Below are 20805 nucleotides of genomic sequence, written 5' to 3' on the forward strand. Positions count from 1 at the left end.
AACAAAACAAAAACAAAAGAAAAAAATGGGGTGGGGGAATTTGATAACTATGAGACAACATTTCCATAGGACACAATGTGTTTATCTTTAACTTGTCAGTGAAGGTTTTAAAAAATACCTTAAAGGTCTTCTGTTCAGGATTATACAAGGGCAACATGCAAATGGAATGCAACTCAGCAGCAAAAACATACTGATTATTTTGGTGAAAATGGTCTGTGGCAAGTTTTCAGTTTTAAGTAAAAAAAAAAAATTAGGTCTACAGCTTTTCCATTCTCACTGCAGGTGACACTCATATTGTACATCTTAATTACTTCCCCCTTACCAGAAAACTCATACAAATACAAACAACTAAACTCAGATACCTCAACTGACTTTTAAATTTTAAGTCTCCCCACTAGGTACTTAATCATCAAATAACTTAGAGGAAAGAACACTGACACAACCATCGCTCAGGTTTTAAGACTTACATATATGAAAAACTATCTCTGTTATGAAACAGTTTACTTAGCTCATAAACAACAAATACTATTCACATACACAGAGACTAGCCTACACACAGTGATACAGATGATACAGTGGATATAAGCTACTAACTGACGTTCACATCACTTGGATTTGGTAACTTTAGAAACTTTTTTTTTTTTTTTGAGCCAGATCTCACAAATTAAAAGACACTTTGGAATGTTTATGCCTTATCTGGATATTGTCATTTTACTTTTTCAAACTTCTTAAAACCAGTATCTCACCAGGGAGGCAGTAAGTCAGAATGCAACCTAGTGGGGAAATCCTGCACTTGCTCAATGTCCATAGCTTTTACACAGTTCCAGATGTTCAGTACATTAATAACGCACTAACTCAAAGCCTCTTTTTGAAACTTTAGAAAGTGCAAATTGCATTAAGACCTCTTTGCCCTCATTAATGGTATTGTTACAATCCCAGTCCTCTGGAAAATGTTTTTTGGCATGTGTTTAATTTTATAATATCGCCATTTACTCACTTTAACAGCCGGTACTCAAGTCTTAATGCTTTTAATAGGCCTGCCTAAACTGACTACCATCTTTTGTAATCTTTTTCACATAATTTATTTCATAGGTAAAACCCGTCATATTTTTCCATCTAAAGATGATTCTTCACATTCATTTCATGAAGTACTAATATTTAAGAAATGTCTACTTTCTTATACTCAGTTGGTATGTATCCTATAGGTGACATATGTTAGGAATAACATACAGTTCCTTTTAAATCGTAATAAAAATTAAAAATAAGTAGTAGTTTCTTTATTATACTTTAAATTACAGCAAAAATGGGTATATCCTTAATTCTTGCTGTATTCAACAGTAAAATATGAGAAAATCAAAACATTAACTTCTATTGAAATAGCTTCCTATGCTCTAGCTATCTGGTGATAGCTGACTTCACACCTTCACCTCAAGAGGCCGGGGGAAAGCTCAGGATCAAACTGTCAATGAATATACACACAGTCAGTAACACACTAGGAAGAACAGTACGAAGAATGCTGTCCTGAAGTGAAAGCGAGGTCCCTCGCAGCTGCTGGCTGTCTATGTAGAAATGAAAGGTCCTATATAGTCTCTGACAAGGAGTATTCCCTCTTATAAATTTGTTGAAAGAATGAGGACGATGAAAATCTAGAGCTGCACTACCGATACTGATGTGCTTATTTACAGAGCCACTTACGCATACATTTTAATAAAAATACACAATACTTACAAATGTAAAACTTTTCAAATAAAACTGAATTTTAGAAATAACTCATACATTTCTTCACCGACTTTGTTGAAATCTCTTGAAAAGAAAATAATAAGAACCCAACAGCTATTATGCATGGGACAAATTCTTAACTCTTTAAAACATGAATTCTGTATTTCTGTTGACTGATCATAGTTGGTTTATCAATGTCTGAAGTAACCATTTGGTTAAAATGTATGTATTTGACCAGTTTTACTACTAGTCAAGAAGTATTAGCTTAGTAAATGTCATCTGAAATCTGAAAGAATAAATTTTATTCACACAAATTTATTTACATGTTTCATATCTTACCTGAGTAGGTTAATGATAGTTTAAAGGTGGGGGGGGGCACAACTCTTTCTATCCCTCTGTAAAAAGGATAATAATTAAACTAAATGAGATCAGTACACCTGCACTATTAGAAATCTAAGGTAGAATCTAGGTTGAGAAAAGAAAATGAATAGAAATAACCACCACAATTTTGCTAAAAGTTACTACTTTCAGGTATTGCCAACCTGAAGCTGCTGTAAACCTACTGCTATAAACTGGAAGGTGAAATGCTTTGGAAAAAACACCACTTCACAATCCAGTGGAGAAGACCTAAGAGAAAAACGCTTAAAATACAATGTGGTAAGTGCTATTGTAGATGTATCTGGCTAGGCAGAGGAAAGAGTGACTAACTTTGCCTCAGGGTCAAGGATGGTTTAATAGAATAAACTTTTGAGCTGGACAGAGAGTATAAAATTCCTGGATAATAAAATAGAGTGGATTTTGAGCAGACACAACACTATGAAACACTATTGCTACATAACAAATTACCCACAAACCTAGTGACTTAAAACAAGACCCACTTTTAAAAATAATTTTTTAAATTGTGGTAAAATACACATAAGTGTATAGCTCAATAACTGTTAAGTACATTCACATTATTGTACAACCAATCTCCAAAACTCTATTCATCTTGCGAAACTAAAACTATACCCATTAAACAGCTCACTCCCCTCTTCCCCCAGCCCCTGGCAACTACCCTTCTACTTTCTGTCTCTATGAATTTGACTACTCTAGATCTCTCATACAAATGGAATCATACAATGTTCATCTTTCTGTGACTGGCTAATTTCACTTAGCATAATATCCTCCATGCTGCAGCATAAAACAGCATTCATTTTATTATCTCAGTTTCTATAGGTCAGAAGTCCAGGCAAAGCAAAACTGGATGCTCTGCTCAGAGTCTTACTGAGCTGAAATGAAGGTGCCTGCTGGGGTTGCAGCTGTCATCTGGGGGTTGGGGTTCTCTTCCAAGGTCACTGGTTGTTGGCAGAATTTATTTCCTACTGGCTGTAGGACAACTGCTCCCATTTTTCTGCTAGTCGTTGGCTAGGACTGCTCTCTGCTCAAGGGTTCCTTATCATGTGCCCCACCTCCCACCAATCAGTTCACAGCACAGATATCTGCTTTTCTCCAGGTCAGCTAGATATTATTCCTTTCTGGCTTTCTCTTCTGCAAAGAGCTTAAGAAAACGCTCTGCTTTTAAAGGGCCCATGTGATTAGATCAGAGCAAGCTAAATAATCTCCCTATTTTAAGGTCAACCGATTTCATTTGTAAAATCCGTCCACAGCAGTACATAGATTAGTATTTGATTGAATAAATGAGGGAAGGAGTGTGTACACCGGGAGTTAGGAATCGTGGGGGGCCATCATGGAATTCTGCCTACCGTATCTACGTAGGAATGAAAATACGTGGCCGCTCAAGGCACTCATAGCAATACAATATACCTTATAAATAGGTGTATGTAGGATGAGGGAATGCTAGGGGCCATAAGGCGTAAGGCTAACCAAGGCTTCTAGGAAATACAGAAGGTTTTAAGCTCTATATTTCGGAAAACTGGGAATTACTAAAGTTTTTAACACTTGGTATACCGTTAGGGTCCAATGGACCCTATTTTTTTTCAATATTTCTAACCACTTGTAAAGATACTTCATGACTTTTTTTCCAAAAAAGGAGAAAATTTAACTTCAACAAAACCAAATAAAACATACTGTATCTTGCAATTACCACATGGATTAACTGCACTCTTCTATAATTCTAAGAAATATCGGATCTTACTGACATTACTTTTTCTACATTGTGAAACATTCAACTATTTCAATACCCTACAAATAATTTCAAAATTATCTATTATTACTCATCAAACGATCCCTAATAATGCTAAGAAAAGCTAAAATAAGAAAACAGGAGAATGATGGAATAATAAACCACCATTTTTTTCTTATAGTATTGTTCAAAGTATTGTATTATCTTTCTAGAAAGTAGAAAAGAAAACTGAAGACACCATATTTGTAATCTGTTTTTAGCTTTCACTGAAGTGTTGAGAACTGAAAATTTTTCATTTTATGCTCATAATAGCAAAGAAAAGGAAATTAACAAATGAGGGTGTGTCATAATTATTAGATGAATAAGAATACAAAAGAAAAGGAACAGAGCAACACTCCAATTCTAGTAACAATGGTGAAATTGGGTGGTGTAGTTCTCAGATTTGAATGAATCTTTAGATAATAATATCCTAGACAAAAGTTCCCAAATTCGAGAATTGATGTAATTAATATATATCTAAGGACAAGCAAAAAACATGGTATTCTCATTCAGTTCAGCAGGAAAGACTCCATCACACAATATTTTGTGACAACAACATTGACCATCTCTTCCCATCTCATTGTTGCTAAAGACATGTGACATTACTCTTTGATTTTTTTATATTAGTACACCAAAATTTATTTGATACAAAGGGTTTTTGTTATGTCTAAACTTTTTAAAGTTTCTAATAATGTTGTTATTTTTTACTATCTCTATTCTTACTTTTATAAATTATTCCTAAAATGACTTAAAAATATAAAAAAGGAAAATGACAAATGGCTATGACTATTTTTCCTGGTTTAGTGAGAGTTAAACAGGAGAGTAACCTGATCAGTATGGAGGAAAAATTGGTGAGAGAAAGAATGAAGGGAGAAAGGCCACTTAACAATAATTTAATTTAGAGATGAGGACCAAACTAAGGCTGACAGTAGATATAGTATAACACAATACGTGAACGAGAAGACAAGCCACAGACTGGGAGAAAACATACACCTGGGCAAAGGACACATCTGATAAAGAACTATTACCCAAAATATATTTTTAAAAACTCCTGGAATTGAACAGTAAGAAAACAAACCTGACTGAAAATGGAGCCAAAGACTTGAATAGTCACCTCACCAAAGAAGACATACAGATGGCCAGTAAGCATACGAAATGATTCTCCACATCTTATGTCATCACAGGGAACTGCAAATCAAAACAAGGTACCACTACACACTTAATCCAAAACACTGACAACAACAAAGATGTGATGGGAATACAAAACAGTACAGACACTTTGAAAGATAATTTGGCAGCTTCCTATAAAACTAAACATAAACTTACCATGTGATCCAGCAATTAAGCTCCTGGATATTTACTCAAATGAACTGAAAATCCACACAAAACCTACACATGGATGTTTACAGAAGCTTTATTCATAATTACCAAAACCTTCAGTAGGTAAATGGATAAACAACCTATAGTACATCCATACAATGGAACAGTATTCAGCGCTAAAAAGAAATGAGCCATCAAGCCATGAAAAGACATGGAGGAAACTTAGATGCATATTACTAAGTGAAAGAAGCTAATCTGAGATGGCTACTGTACATAAAGTATAGTACGTAGGTATGAACATGGATGGAAAGGAATGGATGGATCAAGTAGACAGTCAATATTCAAGATACGCTATATATACACGAACCACCAAATAGTCAAGATATACTAACTATATCTGAGGCAATAAAAAACATACTCATGAAATCTTAATGCAGCCATCATTGTTGACACCCATCCTGGTCCCATGTATCCTCTTCCCAAGAAAGGCAAATAAAAGTCACAATTGCTCCCCGGGCTAAGTGGTGGGCCACAGCTCTAGCCAAGTACACTTGCCCCTGCTTTTCTTTAATAAAGTGTGTGTCATTAGCCTTGAGCACTTTCCATCTACTGGGCCACGTTGCTCAAACTCATTTCTAGTCTCTGTAACTGTACTGTAAGGAAGGAATGCTAATGTGGCAGAGAATGAAAGCTGTTGAATACTGCACAACCTGGGATTTAGGTAATGTGGTCCTTCCATTTAGCTGTACCCTATCTTAAATGTGTTAACTTACCCTCAGCTCTTTCCCTTTGCTTCCAAGTGTGTGTTTTAAGTTTATTTAAATAAACTACGTGATTCAAGCATCTTAATTTGCCTGTCAGCTTCTCTATCCTATTACCTCTGGATAGTCTGCCTGATTAGTGTATTTGGAGGTTACCGTTGCATCAAGGTAATTTCCCACCTGACAACAACCGAATCATTTAAATTCAAAAGCTGCCAATCTGAAACTGTCAGCCAAAAAGTAAAACTCCATTGGTCTCTATTACAAAGATTAGCTATAGATGGACAGTAAAGATTGTAACCAAGATGAATGCCTGGAGCCTCCAAGTTTGTCCAGCCCATATCAAGTTCAAATAAATTGCTTTAATATAGAAATGTGTAGTGAATTAATCATAAGTTGAATGTAACCAATTTGCCTGTTATTTCCCAAAAAGTGCTTTCTATATCTATGCTTTCATCCATGGAAAATACAGTTTAGAATCAATGCTAGGGAGTGAGGGATGCACAAGCAGTTAGACTGAATTCAGCTTCTAGATTTATTACTTGATCCTTGCCCAACTTGGTTACACGGCCATCCTTGACTATAGTTTAATCTTAACTTCCCTGATCTTATTCTTCCTAGATTTCTCACTTAAAAAATTACAACCAATATATTTTTAAAAAGCTTTTTTGTAGCCAGATGTAGCATAAATGTATGCATGTTATTTACAGACAAACGGTATAAATGATTATACACACGCATACAAAACAAACAAAACAAAAAATTGGTGATTAAAATAGTGACTTTCCAATTACTCTACTGTTTTTCAAAATATTTGATCACTCACTCATTAAAGCAGCTTTTCAGCCTACTCCTCCAGAGTAGCTCTTACATCTACCTTCCTAAGGATAACAGCTTAGCTCACAAACAAAGCTGAATGTGCAAAGCAAATATAACTGCTAAAATACATCAAAACATAGGCATTTGTGTACATGTGCATATTGCTACTCATCCAATCAACCATATTTCATATTTCAAACTCTAGAATGCTACTAGGAAGACAGTATTCAAGTAGAAAATTAAGAGTTCTAAGGCAAGTACTTTCACTAATTAAAAATGTGATCTTGGCCAAGTAATTTGAACTGTCTACCCAGAATATAGTATGTGCCCAACAAATATTTGTCAAATGAATACATTAATGAAGGAATAAACAAATGAATGAATACTGTTTAACAAAAAAAGAGGAGAATTTCTTAAGAACTACACCTCATCTCTCAGAGATGTACATACAACCTCCCCACCACAATCCCACAGACATCAATACTGTGAAGATTCCTTTTACTTAACGCTGTGGGGAAAAACGTTCCTGTTAAAGGCTAGGTTGATCACTTAAAATAAGGCAGATCCATAATCTATAGAAATTTCACGTTTCTACATAAGAAAAAGAAAAATGTTTTAAAGGGCAAATTTTGGTTTCTCCTTTAAGTTAACTGCAATATAGTTTTAAAATGAGAAACGTTAAACTAGTAGTGTTGCAAATTTCTCAACACACAAGTTAAATATTAAACAATACTTCTAAAAATTATAACTAGAGACTGAACGGAAGCATTTGCATTTTATTCTTTGACATTCAGTGGAGAACGTAAAATGTTCCCTCAGGCAAAATGGTTTTTACTCACAAAGATGTAAAAGAAAATCAGAGCCTGCAATGTACAAATAAAAAGATCCAAGTTGCTACTTTGGCACCAGAGAGTCTCTTTTCAAAATGATTTAATGGAAACATTTCTATCCATAAAAAGAGTTAAAAAACTCTTCTACCCATAAAAATGATCTCTCAGAGAGTTCTAAAGCAGTGGTGCCACTAGTTAAATGACAATAGAGAGTCAAAATCAAATTTATCTTAGTGGAGGAATGGTATTCTTCATGAAACTATTATGATATTTAGTAACTTTAGAAGGCTCTGAAAGAAATATGGGGGGGAAGGGGGAGTCTAGAACAACAGCTTTCTCACTTTTGTCCTTAAATAAATACTGCAATTTGTAACAAAACGAAATTCATTTCATTTCTTTCAGTGAAACAGTATAAAGTTTAAGTAAACCATGAATTGTAATTATCTAGACATACAGGGAAAAACTGTTTACCACTGCAATGTGTGGTCTGAAAATTTAAATTTGTAGGTCCCAAATTTCCCCTTGAAATAAATTCTAATGTAAGCTCTCATGTCTTCTGTATTTCAGTGACAAATCCCTCTAAAATGAAAAAAGATGACATGATGCATTTAATAACTGTAGTCACTGTGCTGTTTAACAGTTGACAATAGCACTGACAAAAGACTATTATAATGTGTTGGTTTGATCTTTTAAGTAAATTTTATCTACATTCTGAAGCTCAGTTGAAGATACATTTTTAAAGATAAAATAAGGACTTCCATTTTCAGCTCCGATATATAAAGAACTTGAAAGTCATCACGCCCATCTTACACCAAGAAAAAAGCTGAACAGAAAATCAATGGCTTGAACACATCAGAGAACTGAAGCCATAAGACAAACTGCTAGCTGAAATCTGGAGAGACAGTGAATAAAGAGAATCACAGTCCAGAACTACTTATTGGGAGCAAAAGCCACTAAAACCATAAATTGGTAGAAACGCCTAAATGATAATTTTGACAAACTGCTGAAGGCACAGTATATACTAGTATAAAAGTGAGAAACTCGTAGGGGCCACCTTCCTAGGGATCCCCCATATTTTTACAGATATTACCTCCAGGACCACCTCCCCACCCACACCCGAGGTTCTCACAGTAAAGAGTCAAGAAAAACCCTCCTGTTTCTAGCGAGGGGAAGGAAAAAAAATAACCATTTTTAAATACACTCAAAGCATTCCCCATAACAAAGGGCAGTCTCCCAGTAAGAGAGAAGATTGGCAGAATAGATTTTTTTTTTTTTAGTGATCCAACCAATATGCTATCTACAAAAGACACATTTTAAATTCAAAGGTACAAATAGACTGAAAGTAAAAGGAATGCCATTCATCCATAAAAAGTAATAAAGTATTGATTCATCTTACGAGACAAATGAACCTTAAAAACATTATGCTAAGTGAAGAAGCCACACACAAAAGGCCACATATTGTATGATTCCATTTATAAGAACTGCCCAGGAAAGGAAAATCCATAGCAACAGAAAGCAGGTTAGTGGCTACCAGGGGTTAAAGGAGGTAGGAATGGGATAGTGACTGGTAATGGATAAGAGGTTTCTTTTGGGTGTGAAGAAAATGTTTTGGAATTAGATAGTGGTGATGGTTGTACAACTTTATAAATACACTAAAAAAAACTTAATTCTGTACTTTAAAAGGATGTATTACATGGTACATGAATTGTATCCCAAACAAAAAGTTTGTTTATGAAAGCAGAACGGAAGATCAATTTGAGATAGGGAAAAAAATGTTTTTAATAAAGGAAAAATAATCAGGAGGCTTCTGAATTTTCAACACTTCAAGATTTTGAAAAAAATGTACCAGGAATCAAAATGAGTAATTAGATAGTAGGAACGATCTAAAAATTATGAATTAATAAAGAAAACTTTTCTCCTCTGTGACAGAATATTGATTCTTTAGAACAGCTGGCTCATTTAAACATTTCTTTCAATTGTGAGAAGTAACTGCTACCCATATTACACACCAAATTTTCAAAATTTCTCATGCCTTTAATCTCATGTCTCATGATAAATAAATTTTTAGTATAGTAATCACCTTCTACACAGAAAAAAAACCCCTCCAAGAAGCCATATATTGTGGATTTTTTTTAGACCCATACAGATATGACATGAAAATTCTATTTCAAAGTAACATTTAAGTATGTAATGTCCATTATAATAAAACCAATGCTTTTAAAAGTTTACTTAAATTTTTACATATTTAGAAAAAATATTTTTATTATGAAACCATATTACAATTGTCATTTTTAATGTTTTTTATTGTTATAAGGTGAATATCCACAAAAAATGTATTTATAGTAAAAATCATCAGCAGTGCTAGCAAAAATAACTTTTGAAAATGAACTGATACACGGTATCACAGAGCATCAGAAAGTAAAAATTACTTAGAAATATAAGTTGCTTTTAAACAAAGTTAAGATAAAAACCATTAGTGTACATGTCGCCAATCTGACTACATAAAGATGCAGAAAGGCCTGGGACCTGGTATCTTCTCAAAGACATAGTATGCAATGAAGAGAAATGGGCTAATACCAATAAACTAGCTGATTCATCATCATAGGTACTGACCTTTCTATGGAAGCTGTTACAGAGGAGATAAATGAAATAAAGAATAGAAAACAATAGAGAAAATCAACAAAACCAAAAGTTGGTTCTTTGAAAAGATCAAAATGACAAACCTTTAGCTAGACTGACCAATGGGAAAAAAAGGCAGGGGGGCGGGGATGCAGACTCAAATTACTAAAGCCTCAAAAGAAAGTGAGACATTGCTACATATTTTACAGAAATAAGAGAAGGATTATAAAAGAAGATTATGAACAATTCTATGCCACCAAATTGGACAACCTAGATAAACTGGATTAATTCTTAGAAACACACAATCCACAAAAACTGAATCATGAAGAAACAGAAAATATGAACAGACTTAAAGCTAGCAATAAAACTGAATCAAAAACCTTCCAATAGAAGGGGAGGGAATAACTCAGTGGCAGAGTGCGTGCTTAGCATGCACAAGGTCTTGGGTTCAATATCCAGTACCTCTGGTAAAAATAAATAAATATTCTTTACACTAACAATGAATTAGCAGGAAAAGAAGTAAAGAAACAATCCCTTTTAAAATTGCATCCCAAAACAATAAAATACTTAGGACTAAGTCTCACCAAGGAAGTGAAAGACGTATTATGTGGAGAACTACAAAACACTGATTAAGGAAATGAAAGATGACTTAAAGAAATGGAAAGATATCCCATGCTCTTGGATTTAAAGAATCAATATCGTTAAAATGGCCATACTGTCCAAGACAATGTACAGATTTAATGAGATTCCTGTGAAATTACCCAGGACATTTTTCACAGATTAGAACAAACGATCCTAAAATTTATACGGAATCACAAAAGATCCAGAATATTGCCAAAGCAATATTGAAGAAAAAGAATGAAGCTGGAGAAATAACCCTCCCAGACTTCAGACAAACCTAGAGAGCTACAGTAATCAAAACAGCACGGTATTGGCATAAAAACAGACATATTGATCAATGGAACAGAATAGAGAACCCAGAAATAAATCCACAAAACTATGGCCAATTAATCTTCAACAAAGGAGGCAATGGAGAACAGACAGTCTCTTCAACAACTGGTATTGGGAAAACTGGATAGCAGCATGTAAATCAATGGAGCTAGAACACTCCCTCACTCCCTACACAAAAATAAACTCAAAATGGATTAAAGATTTAAAGACAAGACACAATAAATCTAGAAGAAAACATAGGCAAAACATTATCTGACATGTATCTCAAAAATGTTCTCCTAGGGCAGTCTACCCAGGTAATAGAAATAAGAGCAAAAATAAATAAATGGAACCTAATTAAACTTACAAGCTTTTGCACAGCAAAGGAAACCATAAGCAAAACAAAACAACAACCTACAGAATGGAAAAAAATATTTGCAAATGATGTGACTGACAAGGGCTTAATTTCCAGAATATATAAAAAGCTCATACAACTTACTAACAACAACAAAAAAAAAACCCATTCCAAAAATAGGCAGAGGATCTAAACAAGCAGTTCTCCAATGAAGACATACAAATGGCCAATAGGCACATGAAAAAATGCTCAGTGTCACTAATTATCAGAGAAATGCAAATCAAAACTACAATTGGGTATCACCTCACACCAGTCAAAATGGCCATCATTCAGAAATCCACAAATGATAAATGCTGGAGAGGGTGTGGAGAAAAGGGAACCCTCCTCCACTGCTGGTGGGAATGTAGTTTAGTGCAGCCATTATGGAAAACAGTATGGAGATTTCTCAAAAGACTAAAAATAGACTCACCATATGATCCAGCAATCTCCCTCCTGGGCATATATCCAGAGGGAACCTTAATTCAAAAAGATACATACAACCCAATGTTCACAGCAGCACTATTTACAATAGCCAAGACATGGAAATAACCTAGATGTCCACTGACAGATGACTGGACAAAGAAGCTATGGTATATTTATACAATGGAATACTACTCTGCCATAAAAAGGAATAAAATAATGTCATTTGCAGCAACATGGATGGACCTAGAGATCATTATTCTAAGTGAAGTAAGCCAGAAAGAGAAAGAAAAATACCATACGATATCACTCATATGTGAAATCTTAAAAAAAAAAAAAAAGGACACTATGAACTCATGTACAAAACAGAAACAGACTCACGGGCTTAGGAAACAATCTTATGGTTACTGGGGAAAAGGGGTGGGAAGTGATAAATTTGGGAGTTTGAGATTTACAAATGTTAGCCACTATATATAAAAACAGATTTTTAAAAGAAGTTTCTATGTATAGCACAGGAAACTATGTTCAGTATCTTGTAATAACCTTTAATGGAAAAAACATTTACAATGAATATATGTGTGTATAAGCATGACTGGGACACCAGAGATTGACACGTTGTAATTGACTATACTTCAATTTTTTAAAACAAGCTGCAAATAAAGTATACAAAAATGGTCAAAAAAAGAAAAGAAACAAATATGGTTACCAGGGGGGAAGAGGGTAGGAAGGGATAAATTGAGAGTTCCAGATTTGCAGATACTAATATATATATATATATAATAAACAATAAGTTTATGCTGTATAGCACAGGGAACTGTATTCAATATCTTGTAGAAACCTATGGTGAAAAAGAATATGAAAACAAATGTATGTATGTTCATGTATGACTGAAACATTATGCTGTACACCAGAAATTGACACAACATTGTAAACTGATTATACTTCAATAACAAAAATACATACTAAAAAAAAAAAAAGAATATATTTTTAAAGTACTAAAACTGGCCAATGAAAATTAAATCATTTGAAAGTACAGGTACCAGAAGGTGTGGTGCATTGTTGAACAACAGGCTGTTTTCGTTTCCAGTGTAACTTTTTCAATGACAATTATATTATTTAAGTAACTTTACATTGGTTCTCCTCTATATACACCAAGAGAAAAACATACCCAGCTACTTCCTAGCATATAAATACTTATTCTTACCATGTCTTTGAAGCCTAACAAAAGTAAAATTGTTCATTTACTCAACTGGGCATTTCCTGATTCACTTTTTGTGACTGTGATTGGAAAATATAAAAGGTTTTCTTAACGTGTTGAGATTTTGCTTTTCTTTAATTCCAAGCTTAATTATCAGTTTTCCTTTACACAATCTTTGGTGTAGATGTTCACACTCTGGAATAAATGTTGCTTTCTATTAAGAATTTTTAATATGTTTATGTCTATTTTATTTTTAGATATTCTTGTTAAAAAAAAACTATCTTGATTAAATTTGTTCTGAAAGAAGTTCCTTTAATTTATCTACAGGAGGACTAACTGACTGCATCTTTGGCTAACAAAAAATGTGTCAGTCACATTCCAGCTGCTATTAATAAAATGCCAGAAACTGGGTAGCTTTTAAGTAATACAAATTTATCACTTACAGTTCTGGAGGCTGAAAAGTTCAAGATCAAGGCACCAACACGGTCATGTTCGGTGAGAGCCCTCTTCCTGGTTCATAGCTGGCACATTCTCATTGTGTCCTCACGTAGTGGAAAAGGACAAGGAACCTCTCTGAAGCATCTTTTTGTAAGACACTAATCCTATTCATGAGGATTCTGTCCTCATGACTTAAGCACCTCCCAAAGGTGCCAGTTACTCATGTCATCATCTTTGGTGGGATAGGATTTCAACATATGAAATTGAGGGGTACACATTCAGACCGTAGCAGTAAGTATACAGATGGAAAGACAACAGAAGAACCAAAAGTATCAATATTGCCATTCAAATATATTACTTATGCTACTGTCCTTACATATACAACAACTTCCTATTAAAAAAGAAAAGGGAATCCCAGTTTTCTACTCTGGAATTTAGATTTTGTTACAGTATGAAATAATTCTCAAGAATTATATATGTGGTTTTAATGCTTTGAATATTTAGAAGGACTAAAATACACTTTATAACTCAATTTAACTCTAGAAAAAAAATTAAAAATCAGAGCAATTCTAAAAACAAGAAAAAAATTCTTTTTTTTCAGCCAAACACATGAGGTAAAAAGATGGACAACAAAGAAAGTCTGTCTTTAGATTCAGATTACTGAAACATTCAAAAGTGTAATTTATCAAAGTGAAAAATAATGCTCCTTTTTCCTTTAACTATGAAAATATTAAGCTGCCCCTAAGAATAAAAATCACATATACAAAAATAGTTCTCTTATATGACTAACACTGCTTGAAGACTTTTAGTCTTACAGTGACAGAACAATTAGGCAGTATCTTAATCAATAAGCAAGTAAAATAATATATGATGTTTAGAAAACTGTAATTCCCCTGTTGCTTCGGATCCTAGGAGGCGTATCATGGTAATCCCACATGGTTTTTTAAAGGCAAAAGAAACAACAAATAGCCCCTTACCTTGTAAGATGGCAAGAAACACAAAATTCCTTGGCTCACAGTCTGGCACACAGATAACAAAAGTGCTCCCACTTCATCCTGAAACTCAAATGTTTCCGTGTGCTGGAAGGTAGCACAGAGATTGCGACCCTTGGGGCCTGACCCAATAGTGCCAACCCAAACCTGGAACATAAGTATGTCAGTATCAGAGTAATGCCGAAACTAGGCAGGCAAATTAGCATTTAGTTGGGAACCTAAATACACGTATGCCAAAAGAAGATCAAGCAATGAGTTTAGAGAAAATTTATTTTTAAGTTGTTGGGGTTTTTTCCTATTACCTTTAATTAATTATGTATAGATTTAATTTATAGACATTTTACTTCAGGTATGCCACTGAACTGTCTTACAATGAAAGAAAAACAGGTTTTACTTACCAATAGTTATCAATAGCTTTGCAAAATTAAGCATGTAACCAAATTTTGTTGGATAATGAAAAAAATCAGAAATGAGTCAAAAATAATAGAGGTGAGGGCTGACATGATCTGCTACAGGTAAATCCCTAAGACTCAGCTACGACAGGAACTAGTGTTTCACAAATTCACTGATGCTCAAAAATCTACAGCCACTGAAAATGAGACCCACCAGTTTCACAGTTTTATGCAATTCCTCTGCATTCACACAGATCTACCCTTAGTATAGTCAATTTGACTAAGAGAAAGTACAAACTTTATTAGTATTCTGAAGATAGTACAAACTTCAGATTGTTGAGAAATGTATTAGTCCTATATTTTGAAATAATGTATGAGACTGAGGTACATTTTGCACCATGACATCTAGTGAACACCAGTTTAATCAACTTTAAACCAAATGATCAACTAGTAAGTAGTAAGACAAACTGATATTATGTGTTTCTTGATATGTACTGATTTTAAATTCCTTGAGTATGATGATATTGTGGTTATGCAGAATTATATACTTGTTCAGAGGAGAAACATGCTAAATTAATTAAAGGCAAAGTGTCATATCAACAAATTACTTTCTAATAGCTTATTCAAAATAATGTGATCATTAACATTTTCCAATATTGCTCTTCTCTCCTATATATATATATATATATATATATGCAAAATGTTAACAATTGATGAATCTAGGTGAAAGGTATAAAGATACTCACTGTATTAATACCATTTTCCCACTTTTCTCAAGTTACTATTTTCTTAAATAAAAAGTTCAGGGAATCAACAAATGTGTGGAAAACAAAATGTGGTACACACACACGCGAGCACGCAAGCACACAGTGGAATATTATTCAGCCTTAAAAAGGAAGGAAATTCTGATTCATGTTACAAAATGGAGGAACCTTGAATACATCATGCTAAATGAGATAAACTAATCACAAAATACCTTGTGATTCCACTTATCTGAGGCATTTAGAGTAGTCAAATTCATAAAGATAGAAAGCAGAAATGGTGGCTACCAGAGGCTGGGAAGGAAGAGGAATGGAGAATTACATAGTAATAGAATTTCAGTTTCACCAGTTGAAAAAGTTCTAGAGATTGGTCACACAACAATGTGAATATACTTAACAAAACTGAACTATATACTTAAAAATGATGGTAAAATTTTATGGTATGTCTATTTTACCACAAATACATAAAATAAAAATTTTAAACGTTGGGGAAAATATTAAAACAGGATCCAGCTGAACATTTATTATTATTAATTCAGTGACATTACAGCTTAAATGGATTTTTGTGCACTGGACTGAGCACATAGTACCTATACGATGTTATTCTGAGAACGTATATGCTGAATTTATTAATAACTTCTCAGATTTATTTGAGCCTCTAAAGAAAACAATTTGAAAATGTGGAACACATATTTTTCCTTTTAAACAGGAGCACTCCGGCCTTTTGGAAGGCATAATTCTCATTTACAGGAATTTAGCATTCAAGGTCTTCACCTACTAAACGCCAGTAGTTCCCACAAATACTCCTTGGTTGAAAACTATAGCTTTATAAAGAACTAGAACTGTATTAGCCACACAGGAGGTATTAAGCGTGTAGCCAACCACTTTAAAAAAGAAACAGAAGGCAGATTGATAAATGACAATTCAAATGTTCCTAGGAAAACTGAAGTAACATTTATATGGCATTGTTATAAAAAATTAAAATCTTAAGTCATAGGAGTCATAAGAATACTTCTAATTCATTTCAGATATTCAAACATGTGCTGAACACTTGTTAACTAATACAGGTATTGGTTTAGGTGCAGTGGAAGGATAAGGATATAAAAATAAGAATCAGAAAATACCGTAGTCTAACAGAGAAGAGAAACATAAACAAATAATTATACAATTAGGAATTATGGTTAAAAAAAGTTGAATTTTTGTTTTCTTTTTCATTTTCATTAAAAAATTTAAAACTGATTTAAATGAGGAAAGTGCAATACAGTCTTTACACCCAAAGTGCACATTTTTACTTATTGGGTTGAAGCAATGTTATTTATTCGTATTTCCTTTTGTTAACACTATCAAATAGCTGACAAATTTTCTTTTATTCTAAAACTGAAATGTTGGATTTCCTATCAGGATCTGTTTGCTAGTACTTCAGGCATCTTTTGATTTGTTTATAGACAATTATATTGAGGTAAAGACTAGGAGCCTTCAAAACAAAACTAACCTGTGAGTTATTAATGACATGATTAGCCTCCAGTTGGATAGTAAATGTAACGCCAAGTTCTGATGAAAAAGATTTCATTGGTGATAATGTCCCTGATGTCAAAACAATCGTCCAAACCTTGCCATTAATATCTGAAAAGGCCTAAAGGGAAACAATATTAGATACATAAAATCATCTTTAAAACAGTCAAACACATTAATTTAATCGTTGGTATTGAGCAAGAAGACAGTTTTCATTTACTGCCTGATAAGCTTACCACAGCTGGATTTAAGCACCAAAAATTTAGCACATGAACTGCTGTTTTCTGTCGTAAACGTTTCTTATTTTTTGGTAGAACAAGGAACCCATTTTTATCTGAAGTATCAGTCTGATTTATCCAAGAGTAAGTCTGTTGAATAGCAACTTTATAATCATCTGCAAATCTAAATGAAAATAAAATGGTAATTAAATGGCAAAACTTTAGATAACAATGTCCCCACCAACAACCGCCACCAATAATTAAATTCAGTAATTCTGTTAGAAAATAAGTCATTAAACCTTAGTCAATCCCTTCGTACAAGATTAGATACCATCTAAACATCCACACTTTATCACTTCCCATCCCTGTGTTCAAAGATTACATAAATCATGTCAGAGCCAGAATCAAAATCCAGGCCTCCTAAAGCCCAGTCCAGAGCTCTTTGCACTCTATGTTAGTTACATCATTAGTTACAAAATAGGTAGCAATATTATTATTAAAGAAACTCAAAAGTGGGTTAAACTTTCTTACTGCATGAGAAAACAGAAAGACAATTTTTACTGTAAGTTTCAGAAACTAACAAAATTTTCAAGTTCCTTTAAAATCTGGATCTCAGTCTTCATCTATTTTTAATAAAAGTACTAAACCAGATGATCTCTGTGATTCCATCCAGCTTATAATTTCTTTCAGTAAGAGGCTATAAACACCTAAGCTTAAACAGAAAAAATTACGGTATTCTCTACCATGTCCTCACAATAATATTGACTGTTATCTTCACCCTTACAGAGATCAAAACTCAAAGTTCAAGTCAGGAACCCTGCAATATGTGGAGAGAATTTTATAAAAATACTGGGGGCTAAAAACTATAAAACTCTTAAAAGAAAACATAGGGGAAAATCTCCAAGACATCATATTTGGCCATGTTTATTGGATACCAAAAGCATATGCAGCAAAAGAAAAAAAATCAATAAACTGGACTTCACCAAAATTAAAAATCTTTTGTGCATCAAAGAATACTATCAAGAGTGAAAAGACAACCCACAGAATGGGAGAAAATAGTTCTGAAGTGTATATCTGATATAGGATTAATCAGCAGAATAACTCCTACAATTCAACAACAACGATAACAAAAAGCCCCAACTCAAAAATGGACAAAGGACTTGAGTAGACATGTCTCCAATGAAAATATACAAACAGACAATAAGCACATGAAAAGGTATTCAACATCTCTAACCATTAGGGAAATACAAATCAAAACCATAAGGAGATATCACTTTATATCCATTAGGATGGCTATTATCCAAAAAACAGAAAATAATAAATATTGGCAAGGATGTGGAGAAACTGGAAATCTTGTGCTTAACTATGTGAATGTAAAATGTGCAGTTGTTTTGGAAAATAGTACACTGTTTCGTCAAAAAGTCAAATATAGAATTATACCATGATCCTGCAATTCCACTGCTAGGTATGCACCCAGAATAACTGAAAGCAGGGACTCAGATACTTGTATATCAGTGTTTACTGCAGCATGATTCACAGTAGACAAAAGGTAGAAACAATCCATATGGCCATTAATAAGAACAGATAAACAAAATGTGGTATATACATACAATGGAATATTATTTGACTAGAAAAAGGAATGACATTCTGATATGTTACAACACGGATTATCCTTGAAAACATTATATTGTATGATTCTACTTACATGAGAAACCCAGAAAGGGCAAATCCACAGATCAAAAGTAGGAAAGAGGTTACCAAAGGTTGTGGTAAGCAGGAAATGGGAAATATTATTTCATGGGTACGGAGTTCCTGTTTGGGATGACAAAAAGTTCTGGAAATGGACAGTGGTGATGGCTGCACAAAAATGTGGATATACTTAATGCCACTAAAATGTACATTTAAAAAATGTTAAATTTTATGTTATGTGTATTTTATCATTAAAAAAACCTCTTAAAATAAAACTGGAACCAAGTAGTACTATAACTTAAGGGGTAGTGTGTGGGGAGTTGATTGCTTTTCATTTTCCACATTTCACTATTAGAGGCTTTATGCAATAAATAAGAAGAGGGTGGGAAGGGATAAATTGGGAGTTCTAGATTTACAGATACTAACTGATATACATAAAGCAGATAAATAACAAGTTTATACTGTATAGCACAGGGAACTATATTCAATATTTGGTAGTAACCTATGGTGAAAAAGAATATGAAAACGAATATATGTATGTTCCTATATGACTGAAGTATTGTGCTGTACACAAGAAATTGACACAACATTGTAAATTGACTATACTTCAATAAAAATATATTAAAGAAAAAAAGAGACTTTCTGATACTGGAAGAAACATACCTAAATTATATTTAAAACTTAAATTTAGTCATAGAAGCCTATAAACTTAATGCTGAATTAATTAAATATCTTTATTTACTGATAACTAATATTAATTGTCTAAATCTGTGCCAGTAATTTAGCTCCCAATAAGGCTAATATTTTTAAGAGGAAAAATACAGATCAGATATCTTCACTTACCTGCTATTTTGCCTAAAAAGATAGTCAAGTACCATAAAAAGTCCTTTGAGCATTATTTGAGTTGAAGCACTAATAATAGGTACTTCTCTTGCCTCCTCTTTACCATGAATTGATGACACTTTTTCTTCTCTCTGAAGGATAGCAGAAAAATGTCCCTACAACAAATTACCATATTAAGTTACTGGGGAGTAGGGGAAGGGTGAAAAACAAACTTCTCACAACTATAATAAAACCTAAATGAAATACTCATTGAAATTTTAGGCAAACATTATTAATACACAGTGCTAATAGTATGTTTTGAATTCCCACATATTCCCAAATCCTCTTCAGAGTCAAAGACATTTTAATAATAAGTTACACATTTAGGAGGTTGATTACTTCTTCAGGTAATTAGGGTTTTATTCAATGCCCTTCAAAAGTAATGAACTAAATAAAAATGTACCAAATGGTTTTTAAGGAGCATAAAAGACCTGCTATGCCACCCAAATGCCTGAATTATTATATAGTTATAAGTCATAATTATAACATTACCTGATGTCACCACCATGAGCAATGATAATATATATACATGATGATATGCACACTGAATATTAATATAATTATGCTGAGAGAATGGAGAGTGGAGAAAGGGAAATCAAGTAATCAGGACAGTGTGGTACTGATGAAGGAACAGATGAAACATATCAATGGAAAAAAACAGAGCCTAGAAATGGACCCACACAAATATAATCACTGCTCTTTGGACAAAGGAGCAAAGGTAATCCAGTGCAGAAAGGATGGTCTTTTCAA

General features: G+C 33.5%; 1 protein-coding gene across 1 annotated transcript in view; it reads right to left on the minus strand.

The window, feature by feature from the left end:
* Nucleotides 1–20805, minus strand: part of BRIP1 (BRCA1 interacting protein C-terminal helicase 1) — a 136900-nt gene that overhangs the window by 59194 nt on the left and 56901 nt on the right. The window contains 4 exon segments of the mRNA XM_032498371.1: nucleotides 14587–14748; nucleotides 17247–17387; nucleotides 17503–17668; nucleotides 20017–20171. Coding sequence (XP_032354262.1) covers nucleotides 14587–14748; nucleotides 17247–17387; nucleotides 17503–17668; nucleotides 20017–20171 — 624 coding nt within the window.

This window comes from Camelus ferus, chromosome 16, assembly GCF_009834535.1.
Source record: "Camelus ferus isolate YT-003-E chromosome 16, BCGSAC_Cfer_1.0, whole genome shotgun sequence".
Classification (NCBI taxonomy): Eukaryota; Metazoa; Chordata; class Mammalia; order Artiodactyla; family Camelidae; genus Camelus; species Camelus ferus.